Here is a 22,240-nt window from a genome sequence, read left to right as displayed (position 1 = left end):
TTTGACTGATTTTTCCGTTGACTGGAAGCTTCCAAGGACCAGTCACAAGAATCAAGTGGAGCAAGCTGCAGGTGCTTCTGGCCTTTTCCGCCCCTTCCATTTCTTCAGCTTTTTGGATCCACAAGCTTCCAGATTTCTAAGGACACTCATTTTTACCTGGCATCGGATAGTGCATCGAGTTCAGTTGTGGTTGAAACAACGAAGTGTTAGTGTTTACCACTGGTTTTATGTTGTCGATGATGGTTTGATTGCAACCTGGGGCATCTGTCGCCGGAACTCCAGCAAAGCCAATGTCCTATCAGAAATCCAGTGTTTGGCTTGGCTTGGCTTGAAATGCTCAATTAAGAGTACAGTGGACAGGTGCATAATCAGAGTCTAGACAGAACGGAGGGCAGTGATCAACCCTCACCACCAGCAAGTGATCGTGGTGTTGTCTATTTGGATTCGGGGCTAGTTTGTTAGTGGGCACTTCGTAGTAGAATGCTTTCCACTGTTCCGGAGTTTGGAACAACATGTCATTGGCACGTGCCTGTAGCAGATGCCCTCCATCTCCCTTGTGTCTAGTGTTCAATCCAAGACGACCACCGAATTGGGCCTCACCAGCACTAAACCTACCTATTTGTGTTCATGTCACTGATAACCACAACGATGTCTGAGCCCGTAGTCCGTTGACAGATTCGGAGTTAAAGTTCGTTGGACCGTAAGCAGACACAATAAGCGGAGCGATAGACCTCATTTTCTGGAAATTCTTTCCTACACCTTGCCAAACGGACTGCACAGTGTCTATAATCGGGTGTCCGACTGAATGGAGAGGCCTCCGCACAACGGCTGAACACAATGCCCACTTCGGCATACTTAGCCGCAGCGGGAGTGGCATAACCAGAGGTGCGCAGCCAGAGCCAGGAATAAATGGAATTTACCGCACGAATAAGAGAAGGTTGTCGTCCTGCTTGCTTCAGTGCTAAACAGACAACATTCCCAGGCTTTAAAACTGACTTACCAATGTTTAGGGTTGATATTGAAGTGAAATGTACATAAGTTGCAGCTGAGCATGGTGCATAGCAAACAAAATAGTCAGTCCTAGTACCGGAACATATGGGGAGAGTACTCAGATTTGGGCAGGGTGGAGTGGGCTAGATGAGAGATACGTGGAAGTGTAAGAAAGGAAGTGTCAACAATAACGTGTTTTCGCTCATCAGTCCTGTTGAATGCAGCAAGTGAGATGACCCAGGCAATGACAATGCACGACGGCTGACGTGTCATGACGATACTTTTAGTTGTAACGTTCACGGTTGTACGCGACTTGGGAACAAGTCACCATGCCCCTCCCGAACCCTGATCCGAAGGACCAGGAAATCGTGTTCGTCAAAACTCCATCCACTGACGAAAATGGTGAGATACTCTGCGGTTGTCCATATGAAACCTTCCAGTATAGCTCGCTCCGTCAAGAAGAGACTGGATCTTACCGTGGTGTGATGGTTTGTGTACCCCGCAACCCATTCAGCTATACTGGTGTGTGTGTGTGTATGCGACGCTCGCAGTTTGTCATATCAGGTTGTTGAATGGTTAGAGTTCTGACGATCACAGTCTCATGGCCCTCCGGGTTAGAGGTCGGAACATGTATGCATGCATTTGTATTTCCGGCCAAACACCGTTGCCTCGTGGTCAGGTTTTTGAGCCAAAGTCTTTGGTTGATGACCCTAATCGTCCTCCTGTCTAGGTGTGGGTGCCCTGGCTGTATCATAAACTATTTACGACCAGGAACTGCACTAATGAACTCATGTCACGTCAGGGAAGACTCCTTACTTGCTGCATGCGGCAGGGAAAATAAGCGAAAACAGGCTACTAGTGACGCCTACCTTCCTCCTCTTTCACATACATTTTCCTCCCCCTTTCCTCACCCCACCAAAAACTCTCCCTGTTGGGTTAAATGCAAAGAGTGAAGACTCCGTTTGTCCTGCATCAGTTTTGCGAGCAACACCTGTGCATCATTCGGTGCCGACATCCTCGGATATCTCGGAATCAATTTTCAGGTCTCGAAGCCAAATCGATCTGGCACCCTTCCATTTTCGCACTCTGAAGCAAGCAGGACAACAAGCTGCTGTTGTTGTCACACTGGACTCGCTTGGCATTGGTATTCTGCGTCTCAGAAACAAGAATTCAAGATGCAACTCCACCCGCTTCCGAACACACAACCCAGACGTTCTAGGAGATACTGCGGCAGGATGTGCAGTGGTTGGTGTCGTTCTAAGTCAGTGAGCGGAAGGATCCTTGCTTGACTGGATGCCTGTTCACTTGGCGACTTCTCTGAAGGAGTCTCACAAGGGGAAGTTAACGAATGTCTGTTTGTTGCATCTGCTTCCGCCCCAAATGACCGTAGCTCTGAAACCTTCAACGAAAAGATTCATAACACCCTGAATGCCCGGTTGTGGCGAGCTGAAAGCTCAGATATAGTTGTGGTTGTCAGAGACCAGAATACACAAGTGGGCAGACTTAGCGCATCTGAGACTCAATAAGGTGGTCGATATGGATTGGACTCGGTACGTACGGACAATGGTGAGAGATTGATTCAGCTATGTACTAACCAAGGGTTGCTTTTATGCATCAATAACATCCGAAATAATCGAGTCATCTGGCCACGTGATGTTCTTCAATTTCATGCTGACTATGAACTCAAATTGATCGCATCACCATCAGTTATAGATGGCGCGGATCAACAACTGACTACCGGTCGTTTTAGAACACATTTGTGGATTCCGATCACGCGTTCGTCCGGGGTCGCTTATCCCTTTGTTTTCAAGGGCCACATAATGTGCGTAGAAATCACTTCGCCACGGAGAGACTGGCAGATCCTGATATCAGACTAATTCATCAGAATAGTCTTCTGGAGTTTCTTCCAACTGAACCAGTAACATATGTGGATTCAGACTTGGACGAGATCACCACCTGCTTGCAGTACTGGGGATTTGCTTGTGGCACGGCGCCACTAGGCCCACTCAATCACTGAATATTAGACCCAACAATAACACTGCTTAAGTCTCGGAGAAATATTGATGCCGGCACCGAATATTACTTGGCCGACGAATTAAGTGAAGTAAAAGTGAGCGTGCGCGCTGACCGCGAAGTCTGATGGACTCGGAAGGCTAAGGAAATGGAAGAAACGCAAATATCCGGGAATTCCCGCAAACTAACTCAGTTGATCCGTGAAACCCTGAAGTCATCAGGGGGATCAGAATGGAGCGATCATCTTGAGTAAAGAAGAACATTTCGACCGTTCGGCCGAATATTTCGCACAAAACTTCCTGTGACCAGTAGCTGTCACCTTCAATTTTAGTATTATTGGATTCCAAAGGCGCGTTTGACACGATTGTTCTGCTTAACACGCTTGGCAACAGGGAATGCCCCGGAAATAGGTAATACAACAAAGCCTTTGTATCCTCGATTGCGGGCGTGTGAGAGCATACGGTGAGCTTTCCGAAAGCTCCTATACACAAACAGATGTTCGGCATGGGTGCCCACTCGCCCTATTCCTGTTTCAACTTCGTGATTAGTAATATGATGAAACAAAGGCAGGAAGGTCTTCAGAACTCCGGTGTTCAGATAGCATCTGACAAAGTCCTTGTCGATCTGGATTGTGCAGATGACATGGTTCTCGTCTTCGGAGAGAAGGCGCAGATGCTTTTGGATCAACTGACCAAAGTCATCTCTTTCATAATGAGGCACTAGAACGCAAAATTTCGGTCGTGCAAGGGGGACTTTTATTGAAGAATGTATTCAGACCAGAAGTTGCGTTGATTGCTCCATGTATTTTATACGCCGAACCATCGCTTGCGGTGTTCAGTTCAGAATAATGGAAGCAGAGGGGTGCTCAACCTCTGACCTGGCAGAGGGGTATGGGAGAGATTACGAAAAGTCTGGGTGCTTTCGGCGCCTTCCAGGATGGGGACTGAATGATCTCACTGAGCCTAGTTGGAGACGCTGCAACATATGGCTGCTAATCGATGTAAGTGACGTTCTTGTTATCAGTTTCTACCCAGATTGCCTGAATCTGGAGATGCAGGCATCTTGGAATGATTGTGGTGTGGGAGCACTAAGTTCCTAACCCGTCCACTTTTATTCTTTTCTTCACAATTAGGCTTTTAAATAAATCATGGTTGTAAGGTAGCAAAGCAACAGTGCTGACACACTGTTATATTGTCAATGATGATGATGGTGTTCTCGTTCACTTGGCCATCGATTTCCACTTGGTTGTCAGCTACTGATGCTTCAGGAAGTTGTAATTAGAGTAGACAGCCAGTTGTTTTATATTATCCCTTTCTCAGTAGGTAAATGAAAAGCGCGCGAAGTAAACTCTGTGCTTTCATGGCTGGCCCTGGAAACTTTTTGAGGCACTGCGAGTGGTTAAAATCTTAAGTTGACTGTTCTTCGAAAAGAATGGTGGCTCATTCAAGCATTCTGACTAGTAGCGAATACAGTAATCCCCCGAAGAATAGACACCAGAGTGGAAGAAGTTTCTTGTCTATCCTGATCTGGGATTTTTTTCGGCAGTGAAACAAACTCTCTGAGAAACTTGTAGAGGTTCCTGAAAATAATTTCAGACAAAAGACTAAACAGCAGTCAATTGAATGTATATCGTTCGAAACTTAAAGTCAAAAGTGAACTGTTTCGGTTACTCGGTGGCCTGAATCGCTCTGTTATGCTGTAGTATGCTGTAGTTTATTGCTTATTTTCCCACGTTTTAAGAAAAAAAAACATCTTTAAGGCATACCTTCTTATCCTACTTCATCTTAGCAGAAACGATTGTCCAATCAGCGACAAAAGTACAGAACGCCTTGTCCAGAAATCACTCTAGAATAGTTCGAAATCAGGAATAAGTTCCTGTCTTAGGTTTAGACAGTCCCATGGTTATGTTGACAAAATTTTGTAACGTGAGATTAGGCCGTCTCCACAGAATATGTACCTTAAGGAAATTTCGGACCTTTAATGGCAAAACACGGTTGCATCCGAAATGCACTTTAACTCGAAAGGCTACTTGTGTTTAGCCTTCAAGCAGTTGAGCATCGATGCTTCCGTAGCATAGCGGGATTTGGCTTACTGAAACATGTCTGTACTGGAATGGTGAGCGATCTCGAACTTGGTGGCGAGCAAGAACCACTGCAGCAACACGTGCGGCCTACACTGTTGCCATGCGTGAATAGTGCTGTACACACCCAATCATCGTTCACAGACCCTAGTTAGCAAAGTTTAGGGATCGAGCAGGCCCCGACATGGCAATACAGAATAAGTGGACACGGTCACACCGATTGCCTTCGGGTCATCCTAGCCGGGGATCACATGATTCCCCTTGTAGCTGCCCCTAACAGTTTGTATCACACGGCACGCGATCGGTTATGACCAGAGTTCGCAGCTTAAATTCGTCTGTCAACGCCTTTTTATTCTCCATTACTTCCAAATTTCCGAATCAGTTTTTTAAGGGACTCTTAAAAAGCTGAAACTAGTTACGGATACGCAGAAAAATTGACGGCATGGCAACTGCGTTATATGCTGATAAACCAAAACAGGACATAAGCAAAACCGACACAAACATAGATTCTTCAAAATCTCACACTGGTAGGGCAAAGAACCCAGTCGAATTGAATGCGATACTTCGAAATTTTTTTATGTACAAAAGTACATCCGTACATCATCGGAGGAGGGCTATATTCCCACATAGAGTTCAACTGCCACAGTCAATTTTTCACAGTTGACAATATGTAGTGAGTGTGCAGTGTATATGCAGGGCAGCGCCACGAATGAGAGATCTGATTACGGAAAGTGTAGAGGTGACAGCCGCGGGTGAACGTGTATCGGTTGCTCCTGTCAGGGAGCGGCGAATTTTTTAAACTTCTTGTTACAAAGTTTCATTCGTTCTCAAGAGGTCTGGAAAGTTTATTTTTGTTAGCTGTCTATGGACAGACTATTCTGTGTTCTGCTATGATGGGATCACTGGGTGATGACTCGCAATGTGTTATATTTTGAGGTCTGCGGCACCCTTTCGGTGCTCAGCACGAGGACTGAGTTACCACCGGTCTTTCTAAGCCTAGACAGAAGTGACTGGAAAGCCAGACTTACGTCCGAACCGCGAGCCGTTCTACCACCAGTTTTGCAGCCTTACCGGTGAGTTATCTCAAGCTCAGAAATGGACCGTAGAACGAGCCTCAACCGCTTTCACTGGTTTATTTCTGTTAACATACATTCACCGGCTTTCTAGAGGTGCTCAATTTGCTCCAATCGGCCTGGATTAAGGTCTACACACCCGACCTAAAGCTGCCACCTTGACGTGGTGCTCGGGCTTGAGGGCTGCAATGATCCCGCGGGCTACACTGGCTGGAACTTCGTTCCACAAGGTGCAACCATGCCACGAAGGCCAAAGGGGAGCAGCCAGACTAAGAGCAGCGAGACCCCGCACTACGAGTATTCGTGCGACGAGGCGGTCTGGAGGTAAAGTCGTACTGTCCTCTGTGACATGAGTGTGAAGGCAGTAAGGTGTTTACACCAGGCGATCAGTATGTTCATATTTATTGAAGCAGCGATGCTGCCTTCTCCCGAGGAAGGACGGGTTAGAAAAGGTCGGCCGCAAAAACCGCACACTCCGATCGCCCAACGGTTGACCGTGACCGCCGGCGCATTATCCAGTACGGTTGAAATACTTTTGAAGCCAAAGAGTCCGGTGCTGCTCAAAACGCACCTGCTGTGTGCAGCCGCATCAGGAATGAGACGGTAATGCCTTATTCCCTGCGCCCTCGGGTTAGGCCAACCCCCTGCAGCCGAGCAGGTCAGACTGTTGAGTCATCGGCTCCGGGAAGGGTCCCCGAACAAAACCCTACGTCATCCCACTGCCTTGTGGGTCAGACTTTTTAGTCAAAGACTCAAGGTGGGGTACCTCAACCAAACCCACTCCCTCGACCTGGGCAACCGGGAAGTATCATTCGCCCGCGCAGTTCAGCGTCCACCGATGTCCCTCCCCAACCCCTTCCCACTGCACAAGCAAATGTCGCTGGGCCATTTGACTGTCAGTCATCTGACCGAAAGGCCTTATGCTCCACGCTGCCTACAAACCTTAAGCAAAATAACGCTTTCCTAAATCCACGAGATCCTTTCTATATAGGAGCTTTTAACGTTCATACTCTACGTCAAATTGGCAAACAGGCAATGCTTGCTGAAACCTTGTACTCCCTTAAAATCGATGTATGCTGTGTCTCCGAAACACGCATACAAGACCCGACCGTGGTTCTGCATCTCAGAACGCCAAGGATGAACTCAGCTCTTTCACATCAGTCATCTCTGCGCCGTCCGGTTATGCAGTTCAATCAAGCTCAATGCCTCGGCGTAAAAAGCGGTGCCTGTTTGTCGTGTCAGCTTATGCCCTAACGGACTGCAGTTCTGATGCGGAGAAGCATAATTTCTATCGATAGCTATCCGGGCTCATTCGTCAGGCAAAAAGCACTGACATTGTGATCCTTGCAGGCGATTTGAATGCTCAAGTAGGTCGTCTGAGCTCCTCGGAATCACATTTGGGTGGTCGATTCGGAGTCGATGCTCGCCGCACAGACAACGGAGATCGACTCCTTCAGCTGTGTGCTGATCACGAACTGTTTCTGGCAAGTACGAACTTTCAACATAAACGTTCGCACCGCGTAACCTGGCGGCCGCCAACTACAAATCAACCGTGGACCCAGTTGGAACACGTGGCCATCAGCCACCGGTGGAGAGCCACAATTCGAGACTGCCGTTCCTCCTGGACACACCACTTGATTCCGATCACGCCATGGTGCGCGCACGCCTGACAGTTCGTTTCCCTTCAGGCCCTCGCAGGACGGCAAGAAGCATGCCAATCCACCAGCTTCGAAGAACCGCCATAGCTCAACAGTATCGATCTGAGCTAGCCCAACAACTCTCCACAGTAAAACAATACTATGGTGGCAATGAGCATGTGGGTGAAGCGCGGCAAAATGTGAAAGGAGCTATGCTAGCGGCGTTCAGTGCTGCTTGCCTGACTTCTCCAATTCGACCACAAGACTACTAGGTGTCGTCTAGGTTGTTATCCATGGTGGATGCCAGGAAAGTCATACCAGCAGGCAATGAGTACGACGGCGCACGCAAATCCCTCAAACGCCAAATAGTGAAGAGTCTAAGGAAAGACCGAGAGCTCTGGTGGGCATCGAAAGCTCCGGAGATGGAGAAGGGTTTTGCTACGGGAAACAGCCGTGCCCTATATAAACTGATACGATCGACTGGCCCTAGGAAAGCAACGGTCAGCGAAACGATAAGTGAAAAAGAGGGCACATTAATTCACTCACAAAAACGTTGACTGGCCGAACACTTCGAAGAGCAGTTCAGCTGGCCTCCACACAGCCTGTGGAGATGATGCATACGAGCGAATGGAATGTAAACCTTGATCGCCCTTCGGAAGAAGAAATAAGGTACGAAATAGCCGTACTGAAACGTGAGAAGGCACCAGGACCGAATGGTCTGTATCCAGCCCTCTTCAGAGAAGGCGGAAAATCCCTGTTGACCCACTTGGCAAAGCTTATTGGTGCTATATGGGACGAAGAGAAAGTGTCTGCAGAATGGGGCATGTCGACAGTTATCCCTATCTTCAAAAAGCACGAACGAACGCTATGCGAAAACCACTGTGGCATCAGCCTGTTAGCTGTGGCATCGAAGGTGCTATCTGGCTTTATCCTTCGAAGGTTGACTGAACACAGAAGGAAGCAGATCCGTCCTGCAAGAGGTTGCATCGATCATATCTTCACCGTCCGACAGATTATGGAACAGCGACACTGCTTCCAGCAACCAACAATGGTTGTGTTTCTTGACCTGAAAGCTGCCTTCGAATCTGTTGACCGCCAAGCACTATGGCAGTGTCTGTGGAGCAAAAATGTCCCCATAAATTCTTGACCCTCATTATGGCGCTGTACCCCAACTCTCGCGGCAGTGTAAAAGTCTACGGGAAGCTCTCTCCTGAGTCCACCACATCAATGGTGTCCGACATAGCTATCCTCTTCCACCTTTCCTCTTCAACTTCGTCATTGATACGACCATGGAAGACTCACTACCAGCCTCTAATGCCTGTGGGGTCGAAGTGCTCCCTGGGCCTCCGCTCACAGACATCGAGTACGCAGACGACATAGCTCTTCTGGGATCTGACCCCGTTGCAATGCAAACAATACTAAATAATCTAAATAATTCTGCCTCGCGGTTAAGCACGCGCTTCACACCTGCAAAGTGTAAAGTGCTACTGCAAGACTGGGTGGGCTCGAAACCTAATTTCATGCTGGCGGATGAATCGATTGAGGTAGTAGACAAATTTGTTTACCTGGGCAGCTGTATCAGTCCCGGTGGTCTGGCGAAAGATGATATTTCCATCCGGATTGGGAAGGCTAGAGCAGCTTTTGCGAACCTACGTCACCTGTTGCGTAGGCGCGACACCAGCTTCTCTGTCAACGGTCGAGTTTATAATTCTGCGGTGCGCTCCATACTACAATATGGATCAGAAACCTGGCCGCTGCGCGCCAAGGACGTCAAAAGTCTCTCAGTGTTTGACCATCGATGTCTTCGGAGCATTGCCCGAATCTGGTGGGAACACCGGATCAGCAATTCTGAAGTACGTCGAATGGTATTCGGTAGAAATAACTCACCCTCGATAGATGAACTGATCACACTGCACAGGTTGCGCTGGCTTGGCCATGTGCTTCGTATGCCAGTCGACCGAGTTCCTCGAAGGGCTCTCTTCGCACAACCACAATAATAATAATAATTGTTCAGCTGTAACACCCTTCCGGTGCCTAGCTGTCATGCCACCCGGAGGAAGCACGAGGGCTGGGATACTGCCAGGTTGCCCAAGCCTAGACAGGGGAAGTCGAGTGGCAGAGGTCGGGCTCGAACCACGGACCTTCCGGTCAGTGAATTCGCGCTCTAACCACTTGGGCCATCTCGCCCCAACCACGCGAAGGATGGAAGAGAGCCAGAGGCGGTCAAACAGTGACTTGGCAGCGAAGTGTGAGAGCCATTACCAGCAAACTCAGCTGCGCTGGTCACTGCCTTTTCCTGGATGGGCCGAACGAAAAGGGCCACATCAATGATTAGAGACATTGTCAAACATGACCCAGCAGCGCCCTCGATGCCGCTCGTGCATCCGAGCTATTGCCTTCAATGCATAGCTTCTTTTCCAACCCCCCACTATTTGACAGCCCACTGACAGTGCTGGATTTATGCACCAATTTATCAGCTCCCGCCTGCAATACGCAGCTACCTATCCATCCCCCCACCACCCATAAATCATCGGTGAACGAAACTGCGGCAGCTACAACCACTGTACGACGAGTACGCAGTTATTACAGCTGACAATGATGATGATGATGATGGATGAACAATGAAAATGACTGGCTGGACTTCCTAGCTTTGTGTATATGCGGCTGGAAATCACAAACAACATGTCAGAGTTCGAGTGTTGTTCTTTTACACTATCAACAAATTCTGCTTTAAATTCCTTATTCCGTCCTCCTAACCGATGTTATGTAATGTTATAGTAACTGATCCAATGCCAGGAGACGTGCAGGATCTAATGACACCACGGAGAACGTTTTTTTACAACAACGGTACTCGCCTTGGTGAACAGTGCTGTACGATGCGGAAATGATGACTCAAATGGTTTCCCCGTTCTAATGAGAAACTAACGAAGGCCTAATTCCGCCAATGATTAATACTGGTCGTACTCGGGACCACCCTACGGACGCTTGCAGTAGAGAGTAGAAAGTTGGCCAAACTGACTCGTAATAAAAGTTAGCAGTAGACGCAGGGTTAGCGTGTATTAACAAACGTCACTAGTGTCCCAGTTTTGTCGAATCTTTAAGACAGAGGAGTAGAGCACAGTTCCACCCCCCAAACTCATAGAACTCTTCAGGGAAACAAAACCTGGTGCAGGTGTTTCAAAAACACCGAATCAACTGTTATATGAATTGTATGGACCTCAATATGTGAACGGATAGACAGACACAAACAAAGAGAAGTCTCAGTGAAGAGTAAAAAACTGACCCAAAGGATAGGTATGAAGCCATATGCACAAGTTCAATCAACTTACGAAATCAAAAGAAACTATGAGATTGTAGAAATGCACCCATAGAGATCCGATAACAAGCGTTATTGGTGCAATACAAGTAGCGATAGGTCACAGATATTATTAAACTTGCAACGATGACCAGTCGAACGAACGCTAATCCCCAAAATTATATTCCACAGTTGGTAACGAAACCGCAGTTAAATATGAATGAACAAGAATCAGAAGGGTGCACAATGAGCCAGTCAGAGGTTCTGCAGTTACCGAAGCGCCGATTGACAATCTTGTGAAAGCACAATTGATGCAAACCGTTGCTTGATGAAATGAGAAAGAAGATTAGGGAGGCGAAAATGCTTTGGGCACAAAGGACTAGAAATGGCATCGATGAACATGAATCAGGTGCGCCGAAAAGGAAAAACTGGAAAATGGCCGATCAATGTGGTCGTGCTGTACAAAATAACGGAGAAAAATAAAATAGAGATCATCTCCACTTAGCAACATTAAGTCAGTAATATTAGCAATTATACGTACAGATTGGCGGATGAAGTATTAATTATCCTAACCCAAAGGAACCCCGTCAACGAGATTATGCAAGCAAGAAACAGACGGGCAGGGTTAGATTGAGAGAGCCGAGCATAAAAGAGTATTCCTAAACAAAAAGAGAACGAGTAACGAGCCACGTGTGAGGACCGTTTCCAACCACACAAGATGTTCACAGTAGTGGTGGTCGACCAGTTTACACACTGGAGACTAGATAGATATGAAAAATAAATGCACAAACCAAGAAGATAGAAAACAGAACAAAAAGAAGCTAAATGCGTGTACTAAGACATGATGAAGTCGGCAAAGGACGACCGAGCTGGGGATGACCTAACTGTAAGGAGTTTAAAACAGCGGCAAAGAATGAAACAGAAAAGCTGACAAATCAGTGTGTGTGTGTGTGTGTGTGTGGATTAGTAAGGCAAATGTGGTCTGTTTAGTCATCACATCTATCATGATTTAGAAAGAGGAGTGAAGTGAGAGGATTGCAAATAAAACATGTGTCAGCGAAATTTCGAAAGGAGAGTATTGTGGTGGGGCAAACCTATGATCACAGGTGGCCATGGAGGGTGGGTAAAAATGATGATCGCCTGCGATTCAGCATTGGGCTTTTACGCCGACGGACAGCGCAGACGAACCATGTAAAATTACACTGCCGTGTAGGGAATGAATAGATCGGAAACAGGTGAGGCGCTAGAGCGACCGGAGAATGGCGCAGAATTTGCGACAAACGCACATCGTTGGTTCCAATTCGACACGAAAAACAGAGGAAGATTGCGCATCACTGGAAGTTAACAAATCTGTTGAAGTTTTCTTTGTTCTAATCGGCTAACCACTTAGAGGCAACTTTTCGTTCCGTAAAACTGGGAAGGGATGGATGCGAATGTACTGGGGACGAAGGTACACTTCGATTCTGAGAAGCAGATGAAATGGACGTGATGGCGAGTCTCGTTGTGCTATCTACCAATGAATCGGCTGGGAAATCGAATGGCAACTGCGAACGGGGGGTTGTGACCGGAAGGGTTGTCACAGTTGGTGTGGTAATCGTGGGGGATGCGGGTTTGTAGGGAGAATTAGACAGGGGAGTTCCATGAGTAGGAGATGTAGGACCTCCGCTGAGAGCTTCTGGACTGGTTGCAGGTTCCGTTCCGACAGCTGATGTTGTTAGGTGCGCGCCACTAAACATGGACCGAAGGGGCTGCTGCTGACTTGGACGTGTTGTATGGTAACGCATCACACTGTAGTCAGTGTTGATACAGTCGAATTCGGCAAACACATCTTTTGCGATTGCAGTCAGTTCACTGGTGTGATCAGTCGGTGTAAGTACCGGTTCTTCGTTTGTAAAGTCCTTTGAGTCAAAGAATAAGGTAACCATGACATATAAGTGTAATACAGGGGGTCATTGCGAGCATAAGCACATGCAGATATTGTATCACATATGACAATGTGTTCAAGTAGAAAGTGCGACCGTCTGAGGATTATACATACTCCCGAAAGGACTTGATCAAACGGTCAAATTTCCGAATTTATCATAAAACGTCCAACGACAAAGCAACAAAAGCTGTCAGGTTTCTCTGATGTCTTGTGTGGACTTATCGGCAACCGTGCTCCGTGTTCTAGCATAAACTCATACTGCGAGGGACGGCTGAACGTAACCACACAGTTGAAATGACATTCGAGTGACAAGATTTCCCGGTCGAGTACTGACTGTGAGGCACCTTTTCGGTTTACAGCAGTCGTGCAACCAGAAAGAAGCAACAGAGGATGTCGAGAGGCGGAGGTCGGGTTCGAACAACGGACCTTCTGATCAGTGAATTCGCGCTCTAACCACAGAGCCATCTCGCCCTTAAAGCTTTGTTCAGCAGTAGACAACTTGTCTCCTTGCAGCTGACCGTTCCACACAAAAAGGTGTATGCTAACCAGCATTTTAGGACGGCATGGAAGATAGAGCATGCAATTTCATTAAAAGGCATAGACAAACCACTTGTTTAAACCCTTCAATGAAATAAAAAGAGAAAGCTGGTGAACTGGTATCGGATGGTCTTACCTTGTCAAAATTACTCGTGTCTATACGAGAACGAACCTTCGGACGGAACGGCGGTCGGATACGACGTTCTTCAAGAATCTCCCAATCGATTTCTCTAAAGAATGGGTGACATTGGATGGCCAACTCGCCGCCGTCAACGGCTACGCAACCAAGACGACGTGCAGGTGATTTTAGTAAAAACTGTAAGCAAACGTGGAGAAAGGCAAGGTTACCAGGTTAGCAGCGTATTTAGTGAAAAAACATCGTGGGTGTCCGGCAATGAAGGATCAGTAAACGAATAGATATAACGTACTCTTGTTTATTTACCTAGCATGAATTTTAGCCATTTTTGCATTTCGAGGACAAGGAAATAGCTACAGGATACACTGATTCGAAATGAATTAGTGGTTTTCTGCCTCATTCAAGTATGATTTATGGTGCGTGAGTGTCCACAGTAAGATTACTAATGAATAATCACTCATAAAAAGACTACATTTCCTGAAGGTCACAAAAGGAAAAAAATACCCTGGAAGTGAAACGGTGGAATTTAAGTTTAAAAAGACCTAAACATGTAATCTATAGTGAAAAGTTGAAATGACTTAGACTCCCCATCCAATAGGTCCCGTAGAATTAAGTGCTGAATGAAGTGAAGACGGAATCGCCAAGTCACGTCCTATGCATCATGCCATCTAGCTAGCACCAGCAGGACAGTTCACCAGGACGGACACAGAAAGCGTATCATCTCAAACGATAGAGCGCAGGATGTATCTTACCTGTGTTGGGCTACGCAGGCTCTACTCATGTTTGGCTGAAAGTAGATTATGCTACTGGCCGGTTCAGACCATGGGAGTCTGAGGTAGTTTCACAGTACAGGGTCGGGTCGCAGGTCTTTTGTTCGAACGAGTCGGCCAAATAGAGTTCTGACATTGTATCATAGGACTTTTAATATTAGATTATACCCTTTTTACAGTTTGAAGGTTTCATGAAATAAAAAGGAACAATCGATTTAGGCTTTAATTAACAACTGACAGGATACATCAAGCGAAGCCCTAGGCTGGAAGACAGCCTGACATTATCGGTATATGTGGTGCTGATTTATCCTGTTACTAAGAACGCCTAAGTCTCACATTGTCTACAGAACACCCCGTATTCCATCTAGATACACCCTTCTCATGTAAAACATTCAGGTAATTTTCATACAATGTCTCGACGGGAACAGCAGTATCTGGATACGAATCTTGGAATGATGCGCCATGAAACTGAACTATTCCGAGAGATGTTTAGAGCCTCGGGTTTCACATCAAAATTCGGGATATGTTAACTTCACATTGGTACATACTGATATCCTCTGAATGATATTGAGTCACCCTGAAAAGCGTCCATATCCACGAAGCGACAAATTGACTGTGAACTTTCTTGTGCCGAATAAAAATGCCCGTGTCTTCAGCTGTCAGATGCTCGGCCTGTAACCCGGACGAAAAGACATCGCATCATATTCAATCGAAGTGCGTCGTTTAGGCTCGCATTGACGCTAATCACATTGGCGATCCGGGCGTTCAGTCTAAATACCCAGTCTCCTTACTGTATAGTATCTCCGTATAGTATCCCTTGACACAGTAGCAGTTATATGGATACTAGACCAGCAATACACAAGCGAAATTGATCATACCTTTGACATAATATCCACTGCATCTGGATGTAAGTTAGGTGGGTAGGTGACTTCCTCGTAAGAGATAGCATTGAACAGATCCTGCTCCGTGTCACCTTCGAAAGGAGGCGCTCCAGCCATCATTTCGTACATCAAAACACCTAGTGCCCACCAATCTACACTGAATCCGTAGTCTGATTCAGCAAGTATCTGAAAATAAAAAGCGGTCAGTTAGTCCATGTAATCATGAAGTGTTAAGGAGAACACAAATGTGTGGTTTTAAAACTCCCCAATGGAACAAGACGAGTCACAGTACGTTCATTCATAAGGAAGAATGCAATCTAGAATCTCTCTCAATATGGATTAGTTTGCCCTTTTAGTGAAAAAATATAAGCAAGATATCAAGCCACAAAGTTTATTGAAATATCCACTAGTAATCATAATGATAAAGACAAAATAAGAAAACTAAGCAAGAGAGCGAAATTCGTGCACAGGAGACCGCAGTTGATGAGTGACCAATGAGACTTATAACTCACCTCCGGTGCAATGTAATCCGGTGTACCGCAGAATGTTGAGGTTGTTTTTCCAGGTGTCATTCCCTCTTTGCACATACCGAAATCGGCCAGCTTGCAGTGACCCTCGGCATCCAAAAGAATATTATCTAGTTTCAGGTCTCGATACACGATGTGGTGTCGATGTAGAAACATGAGAGCCAACGTAACCTCGGCAGCATAGAATCTGGCTCGAGCCTCATCAAATCGTCGAGCACGTTGAATTTGAAACATCAAGTCCCCGCCATTCACATATTCCATCACGAAGAATAGACGGTCCTGTGCAGACAGCAGCGGACATAAATAAATGCATCAACATCCTCCTAACAAAAATAAAATGCATACATTCGCTTTCCCTATGTAAACTCATACCAACCCGAGCACGGTAAGCAGTTTAGGTTACCTTGGTTATAACAAGCTCTGGGATCACCTGATGAACCACCCATACGGAGGTTTCCGGACCCCTCCACATTACGGTCAGTAGCCTCGTTGCAACAGTTTTTCTCCTGAGGCCCTGTGGTTTCTCCCAAAAATAAAAAAACGCAACTTCCATATAACCGGAATACGACTTTGGTTGAGGCAGTTTTCCAAAGTGCGCGGACTTCAACTTTCACAAGACGGCCGACCTGTGACTTCCGAACGTTTAGGTGTGAAAATACATATACACATACAAGTACCTTATTCAAATGTGCTGGAGTGAAATAAAGGGAAGTGGAGATTACGCCAAAGTCATGGGCCCTAGACAGAGCAAAACAGGTAGTGGGATGTAGGCGGGTTTTCAGCAACTGTACTTATTGAAAAACAACATAGACGTTACTTTGCAATTGAACCCCAAGATAGTCTATGTGCTACACATTATGTGAAAGAATACCAGTATGCTACGGACTTCATCGAGTCACTAGCTCCAGCAATCTCACCGTGCATATGGGCTCATAAGTTGTCGCTTGAAGGGCTCCCTATCTCCATAACTCTCGGAACCAAAAAACGTTCTTGAACTAGTTAGTCTTTGTAATTCCATTAGAATAACATAGAAAAAAGGTCTTCATAAAGAATACAAAGTTTCGTTTAATGAAGATGAAATACTCGACTAATCAACTGGGGACTCTGGAGCAGATGATTTCCGATCTAACCGCCTTTGTGACATTTTTATGAGATTGTATCAAAGGAGACCAATCATACAGATAGTTTCCAAAAAATAATACTATGATCAAAATAAGTAGGTGAATCAAACTCCACAGAAGCACGAGAAAGTAGACGGAAACACGGAACGAAACAAAAGGTCATTTTGGACTACCGAACTGCCAGGGACAAATAACAGGTGTATGCATGAGCCATTTAGAAACAAAAACCTGAAAATCTGAAGAGATAGCATTCGGATCATTTTCATTCGAGTTCGTCGAACTCAAGTAACTAAGAGCTGAACCGTTTCAGCTATCACTAAAGCCGGCCTTGGAATTACTACTATCTTGCGACACAAGCTATGGTTGCAAAACGAACTAATAGGTGTCCATTCCACGTTTACCAGTGTTGGAAAAGTCTGACAGCTATGAGCGTTTTCCTGAACAACCGTAAAGGAGCGAAAGGTACGTGATCTCCAAAACCAAGCAAGGATAAGGCTCAGCGCATTAGCTAATTTTGCTGTGAACCCTCGCAAAAAGTAAACTCAGACAGAGGAATATTAGGTAGAACTCACCTCGGTCTGGAAAGCACAATATAGTGCGGTCAAAAACGGATGTCTTGCAGCAAGCACCAATATACGTCTTTCAGTCATGGTACAATCAATATCCTCATCTTGAAGGATAACCTCCTTTTTGAGAACCTTGACAGCAAACACCTCACCGGTACCTTTTTGTTCAGCAAGCATGACCTTTCCGAAACTACCTTTACCGAGTACTTTGAGGAAGATGAAGTCTTTCAGATTCGGTATTCGGATGCTGGCAACATCCGACGAAGTGGTGGTATGGTGTATTGTTGGAGGGTCCTGAGGATGAAGAAAAAGAATGGAGATTGTTCAACAAGGTGGCAGCCTAGCATGATCAAATCCAGTCGATGAAAGAGCATATACTGCAGATTCGTGCCCGTAGATAATTCTCGATGGATCGCGGACGGATCGAGTCTCAATGTGTGAGTGGGATGTGATAGCAGGAATTCAATATTGATAGGTAACTGCTTCGCATCAATCGGAAATTCTGGATGAGAATCCCCGCTATATATATATATATATATATAGACCATAGTGAATACAGATGCGTTGAAGCTAGGGATATTTACTCTGAATAATACGGAACCTTATGCAGGAGGCACAATCGTTTGTTCCATCAATTAGTTATTGCTGAGGTTTACCAACCTTGCCTAGATTGCCTAAACCATAGGTATAACTTTTTAAAACCACCCACTTGGTGAACGGCAGCTGTAGCACCCTTTCGGTGCCTAGCTACCATGCTACCCGAAGGAAGCACGAGGGCTGGGATACTGCCAGGTTGCCCAAACCTAGACAGGGGAAGTCGAGAGGCAGAGGTCGGGTTCGAACCACGGACCTTCCGGTCAGTAAATTTGCGCTCTAACCACTTGGGCCATCACGCATGGTCGAATCGACCTACACGTAAGTATGCATTTCCCGACCTTTCATATCCGTCACGGTTACAGAGCACATTAATTCGGTTTTAACGGAAAATACATCAGCGCAAGAAATGGAAGCCAGAGAGTTCATGAAGGATGAATCTAAGGGGCAAATTGTCTAACCTGTGTCTAACGGGAATCTGATAGAATATACTATGGGTGGTCGAAAAAAATTCCTGCCAGTCATAACCGAGGTTTACTGTATAACTGATAGATTCATGGGTCTCCAGAGAACGTCTAGAGACCATTCAGGGCGCCCATAAAGGAATTTACTGATTGAGACTTCCCGTGGAATGAACGAAAATCAGAGGAGCAAGCAGATTTATCTTCTATATGATTCTGTGAGCGAAAGCAAACAAGTCACATACACGAGGAAACGCCATGGGATACGTGACATTGAGGCCATGTCAAATGCTATCATTAAATCGCGCTATCTGTTGCTGCTAAAGACGACTGGGGTTGGATGACAGACGAACTAACCTGGAGTGAAGAGGGTCGGGCTACCGGAACACCGTGTCTCCCGTATACGGGTCCACTCATTAGGACGGCTGCCCCAGAACTGTGTAGAGTCATATCATCCGACTCGATGGGATTTTCGCTGAAAACGTTAGGAGGTAGTGGAATGGGTGAACTGAGAGACCGCTCATGAGGGTTGATCATACTGGGTGTAATGCTGAAGGGGAGCAGAGAGACGGAAATAATGTAACAGTTAACGCATACGCATAGAATATTTTCACAAGGAATATCAACACAAGACTTAGCAAAATGAAGATGGCAATCGAGAGCGAACGAAAAACAGCACTGCATGGGCAGATCTGTTACCAAAAACAGTAGAAGGTTGTGAAACATAAATACGCCCTTCAGAATTGGACACCACAACGGCCACAAAGTCTAACTCGCACGGGAGTAACCAGTCCAGCATCAAGGTGGGCTTCGACTGATTGAAAATATGAACCCAAAAGCCAACCATGTTTCAGTATTCGCTGAATGTCAGTTGCCAATGACGCGTTCAGGAGGCGATTGAATTTTCCTAATGTTATCGTTCCACACACCTCAAATATGACCCGATGTACACGGTTTAATACGCTCTGAGTACTTTTGGCGTTTCAGCCGCTGAAAACGTTGGCTTGGGGAATCAGACCGAGAACTGAGGTATAGCGACCACTTTCGTTGGCGAACGGGATCCCATAATGTCTAGCGAATTTCACCGGCTCCGATAATTACTGCAGTAAGAAAAAGAGTTTGAAGAAGCACCGCTGAGGCTCATTGAATCACTGAAACAGAGAGTGAATCTCCAACCCAACAGCCGGTACAAGCTGGTCTTCGATTCCTTCATCTGATCCAGCCACGGCATCTACCACGGATTTCTGACCTTCTTTCTAGGATTAGGCAGCTCTAATCTTAGACCTAAGGCAGTAACCCAGCTCTCGTGCTTCCTTCGGGGAGGGGGGAGGGAAGGGTGCATGGCAGCCAGGCACCGAAAAGATGTTACAGCTGAACTAAAGAACCACATAATCACTAAGGTCCACAAACGGACACTAACAGAAGAGTGCTATATTCGTGCTGAGTATCAACTTGTTTCTCACCCACTACCATTCGTCGGTGGAAGACTTTGTGGCATTGGATGCTTCTAATCATGGCACTGGCGCGGTGATTTCGCATACATTCTTCGAGAGCAGCCAGGAAGTCATCGCGTACGCGGCCAGAGCCCTGGCGCCAGTCGAGCTCAAGCACAGTCAGACAAAAAAGGTTTCAGTGATCGTGTTTACCGTCAAGTAGTCCCGTAAGATTCTCCAGCTGCTGCTTGCTGTATATGGCTGGGAGGGAATTCCGGTGTACATCGCCAGTTACCCCCAGGGATGGGCCTATCCACTCCCAGTATACGATTTCAAGATGAAGTACTAGTCTGCCAACAACCTCGGAAAGATCGGAGCAATGTCATTTCTCATTGCTTCAAGCAGACCAGAAACAGAATATATCGTAGTCGGGACAGTACCATTGGAACCAGAAGTGAGCCGTTTGATGTCGAAAGCAGGTCCGCGGGTCATCAAGCACTACAACTGTCAAGGGTCGCATACATACCCACAAGATGAACCGAGACCTCACTTCGTGGCTCATGACCCACCATCACTGGCCGACAGATGTCTTTTGCTTTCAGAACGCGTTGTTTTTCCAGAGGAACTGCAGTCAGCCATACCGAAGCTGTTTCCCAAAGCGCACCCAGGAACAAACAGGATGAAGGACACTGTTCGGAGTTACGTTTACTGGCTCCTGATGGACTCCCAAGTTGGGCAGCTCTCCAGATCTTGCTTGCAGTGTGCGGGTCCTATTGGTAATCCCCGCTTTCTGATCGTAACCAGAAGCCCTCCTAGTGAACAGTCCGACAGTTGTCACTAAAATCCTGGAACTCGGACGATTAGTAAGGTACTTTAGAACTCCAGAGACCATTGTGTCCAACAACGACAACTAGCTCACCGCATCGATATTCGGAGTTTTGTCAGGATTATGGTATAACCCACGTCCGCTCTCCACCGTTTCATTCAGTCTAATGGTCAAGCGGAATAAATTCATTGACACCCTGAAGCGCGCGCTTCCTATGCTCAAAGAGGAATCGACAAAGGACACTGTGCAAAGGTCCCTGCTGACATATCAAGTGACACTGAACCCAACTCGTCTGATAGAGTGTCACCAGCAGAGACATCGCTCCGACGGAAGCTTGGAGCACCGCACGATACCATCCGGCCATAGATAGGGTTTCTGGACAAATTTGATTACGGCTCCACTACGAAACCCCCCATCACCTGTTCCGTTGAATGCTAAGCTCGAGCATGCATCACGACCGAGACGCTAGATAGATAGGGTCCACAAACCACTCTTGTTTGAACGGTTAAGTTCCTGTTCTGGCGTAATTATTCCGGTGAGTCCACACCAAAGGGAAGCACTGGACTCGAGTTTCGCTCTTATTGGAACTCATCAGCAACGCGTATCCAATGGCCGTGCCGGGATTTGAACCTTCCGAATTTCCATGTTGTCATTGCTTAATCCTAAATAGGATGTGCTGTACATGGTTCCTTGATTCGTTTTGAGCGTTTGGTACGCGGTACTTTTGGCAGTGCTTCTACTGGAAACATTGGCTTTGGAGACTCAGATGAGGTATGATTGTTATTTTGGATCTTCATGTTGGGCTATGAGATGAGGAACACTCTGTGAACAGTTCACCAATCCAATTTGGCAGTATCATCACAGAGCACTGTGGTTTGATATCGGAGTTGTGCGGGTAAGTCAGGGTCAATGACGACCCTAATCGGATGAAAGGCGTCGCTCGTTAAACTCATCTTCTGAAATGATTGCTTTTCAATGTCCCGACTAGTAGGGTAGCATCGTTAAGAGCACTAAAGAAAATATTTCAATCGTGTGCGAGCCCGCTAACGTGGTTGCAGATTACTCTTCCTCTAGGTTTGCGGGGGTCCAATGGAAAGACTGAATGGCATTGTGAGGAATGTTCATGAAAGTGTGGCAGACATAACACTCAAATATTTATTGACAATCAGTTTGAGTATCTGACGCTCCTTTTCAACCATTGTAAGGCAAAGTCGGGGCGAAGGCGGAAATTTAAGTACGACGATTTCGGTAGATAATCTATCCAGGAAACAGGTCGCAATAAGCAGTCACTTCTCGTGGGTCATCATCATCATTGACAGCATGACATCAGTGTTCAACACCGGTGCTTCACTGCCGTACTGTGCAATTCATGGTTG

General features: G+C 46.4%; 2 protein-coding genes across 2 annotated transcripts in view; one reads left to right on the top strand and one right to left on the bottom strand.

Moving 5' to 3' along the window:
- Positions 1 to 11,009: 11,009 nt before the first annotated feature.
- T265_10146 (hypothetical protein) overlaps positions 11,010 to 22,240 on the bottom strand; it is a gene marked incomplete at both ends in the record, with an annotated part of 31,903 nt that continues 20,672 nt past the window's right edge. The window contains 6 exons of the mRNA XM_009176430.1: positions 11,010 to 12,986; positions 13,686 to 13,865; positions 15,334 to 15,522; positions 15,849 to 16,142; positions 17,557 to 17,844; positions 18,963 to 19,113. Coding sequence (XP_009174694.1) covers positions 12,459 to 12,986; positions 13,686 to 13,865; positions 15,334 to 15,522; positions 15,849 to 16,142; positions 17,557 to 17,844; positions 18,963 to 19,113 — 1,630 coding nt within the window. The remainder of the gene's footprint in view (positions 12,987 to 13,685; positions 13,866 to 15,333; positions 15,523 to 15,848; positions 16,143 to 17,556; positions 17,845 to 18,962; positions 19,114 to 22,240) is intronic.
- The window catches only part of T265_10147 (hypothetical protein), a gene marked incomplete at both ends in the record, with an annotated part of 24,210 nt that continues 15,756 nt past the window's right edge, over positions 13,787 to 22,240 (top strand). Inside the window, one exon of the mRNA XM_009176431.1 lies at positions 13,787 to 13,849. Within this exon, the coding sequence (XP_009174695.1) occupies positions 13,787 to 13,849 (63 nt within the window). The remainder of the gene's footprint in view (positions 13,850 to 22,240) is intronic.

This window comes from Opisthorchis viverrini (genome assembly GCF_000715545.1).
Source record: "Opisthorchis viverrini unplaced genomic scaffold opera_v5_338, whole genome shotgun sequence".
Taxonomy (NCBI): domain Eukaryota; kingdom Metazoa; phylum Platyhelminthes; class Trematoda; order Opisthorchiida; family Opisthorchiidae; genus Opisthorchis; species Opisthorchis viverrini.
Note: the sequence above shows the minus strand (reverse complement) of the source record. Positions and strands in the feature narration are given on the sequence as shown.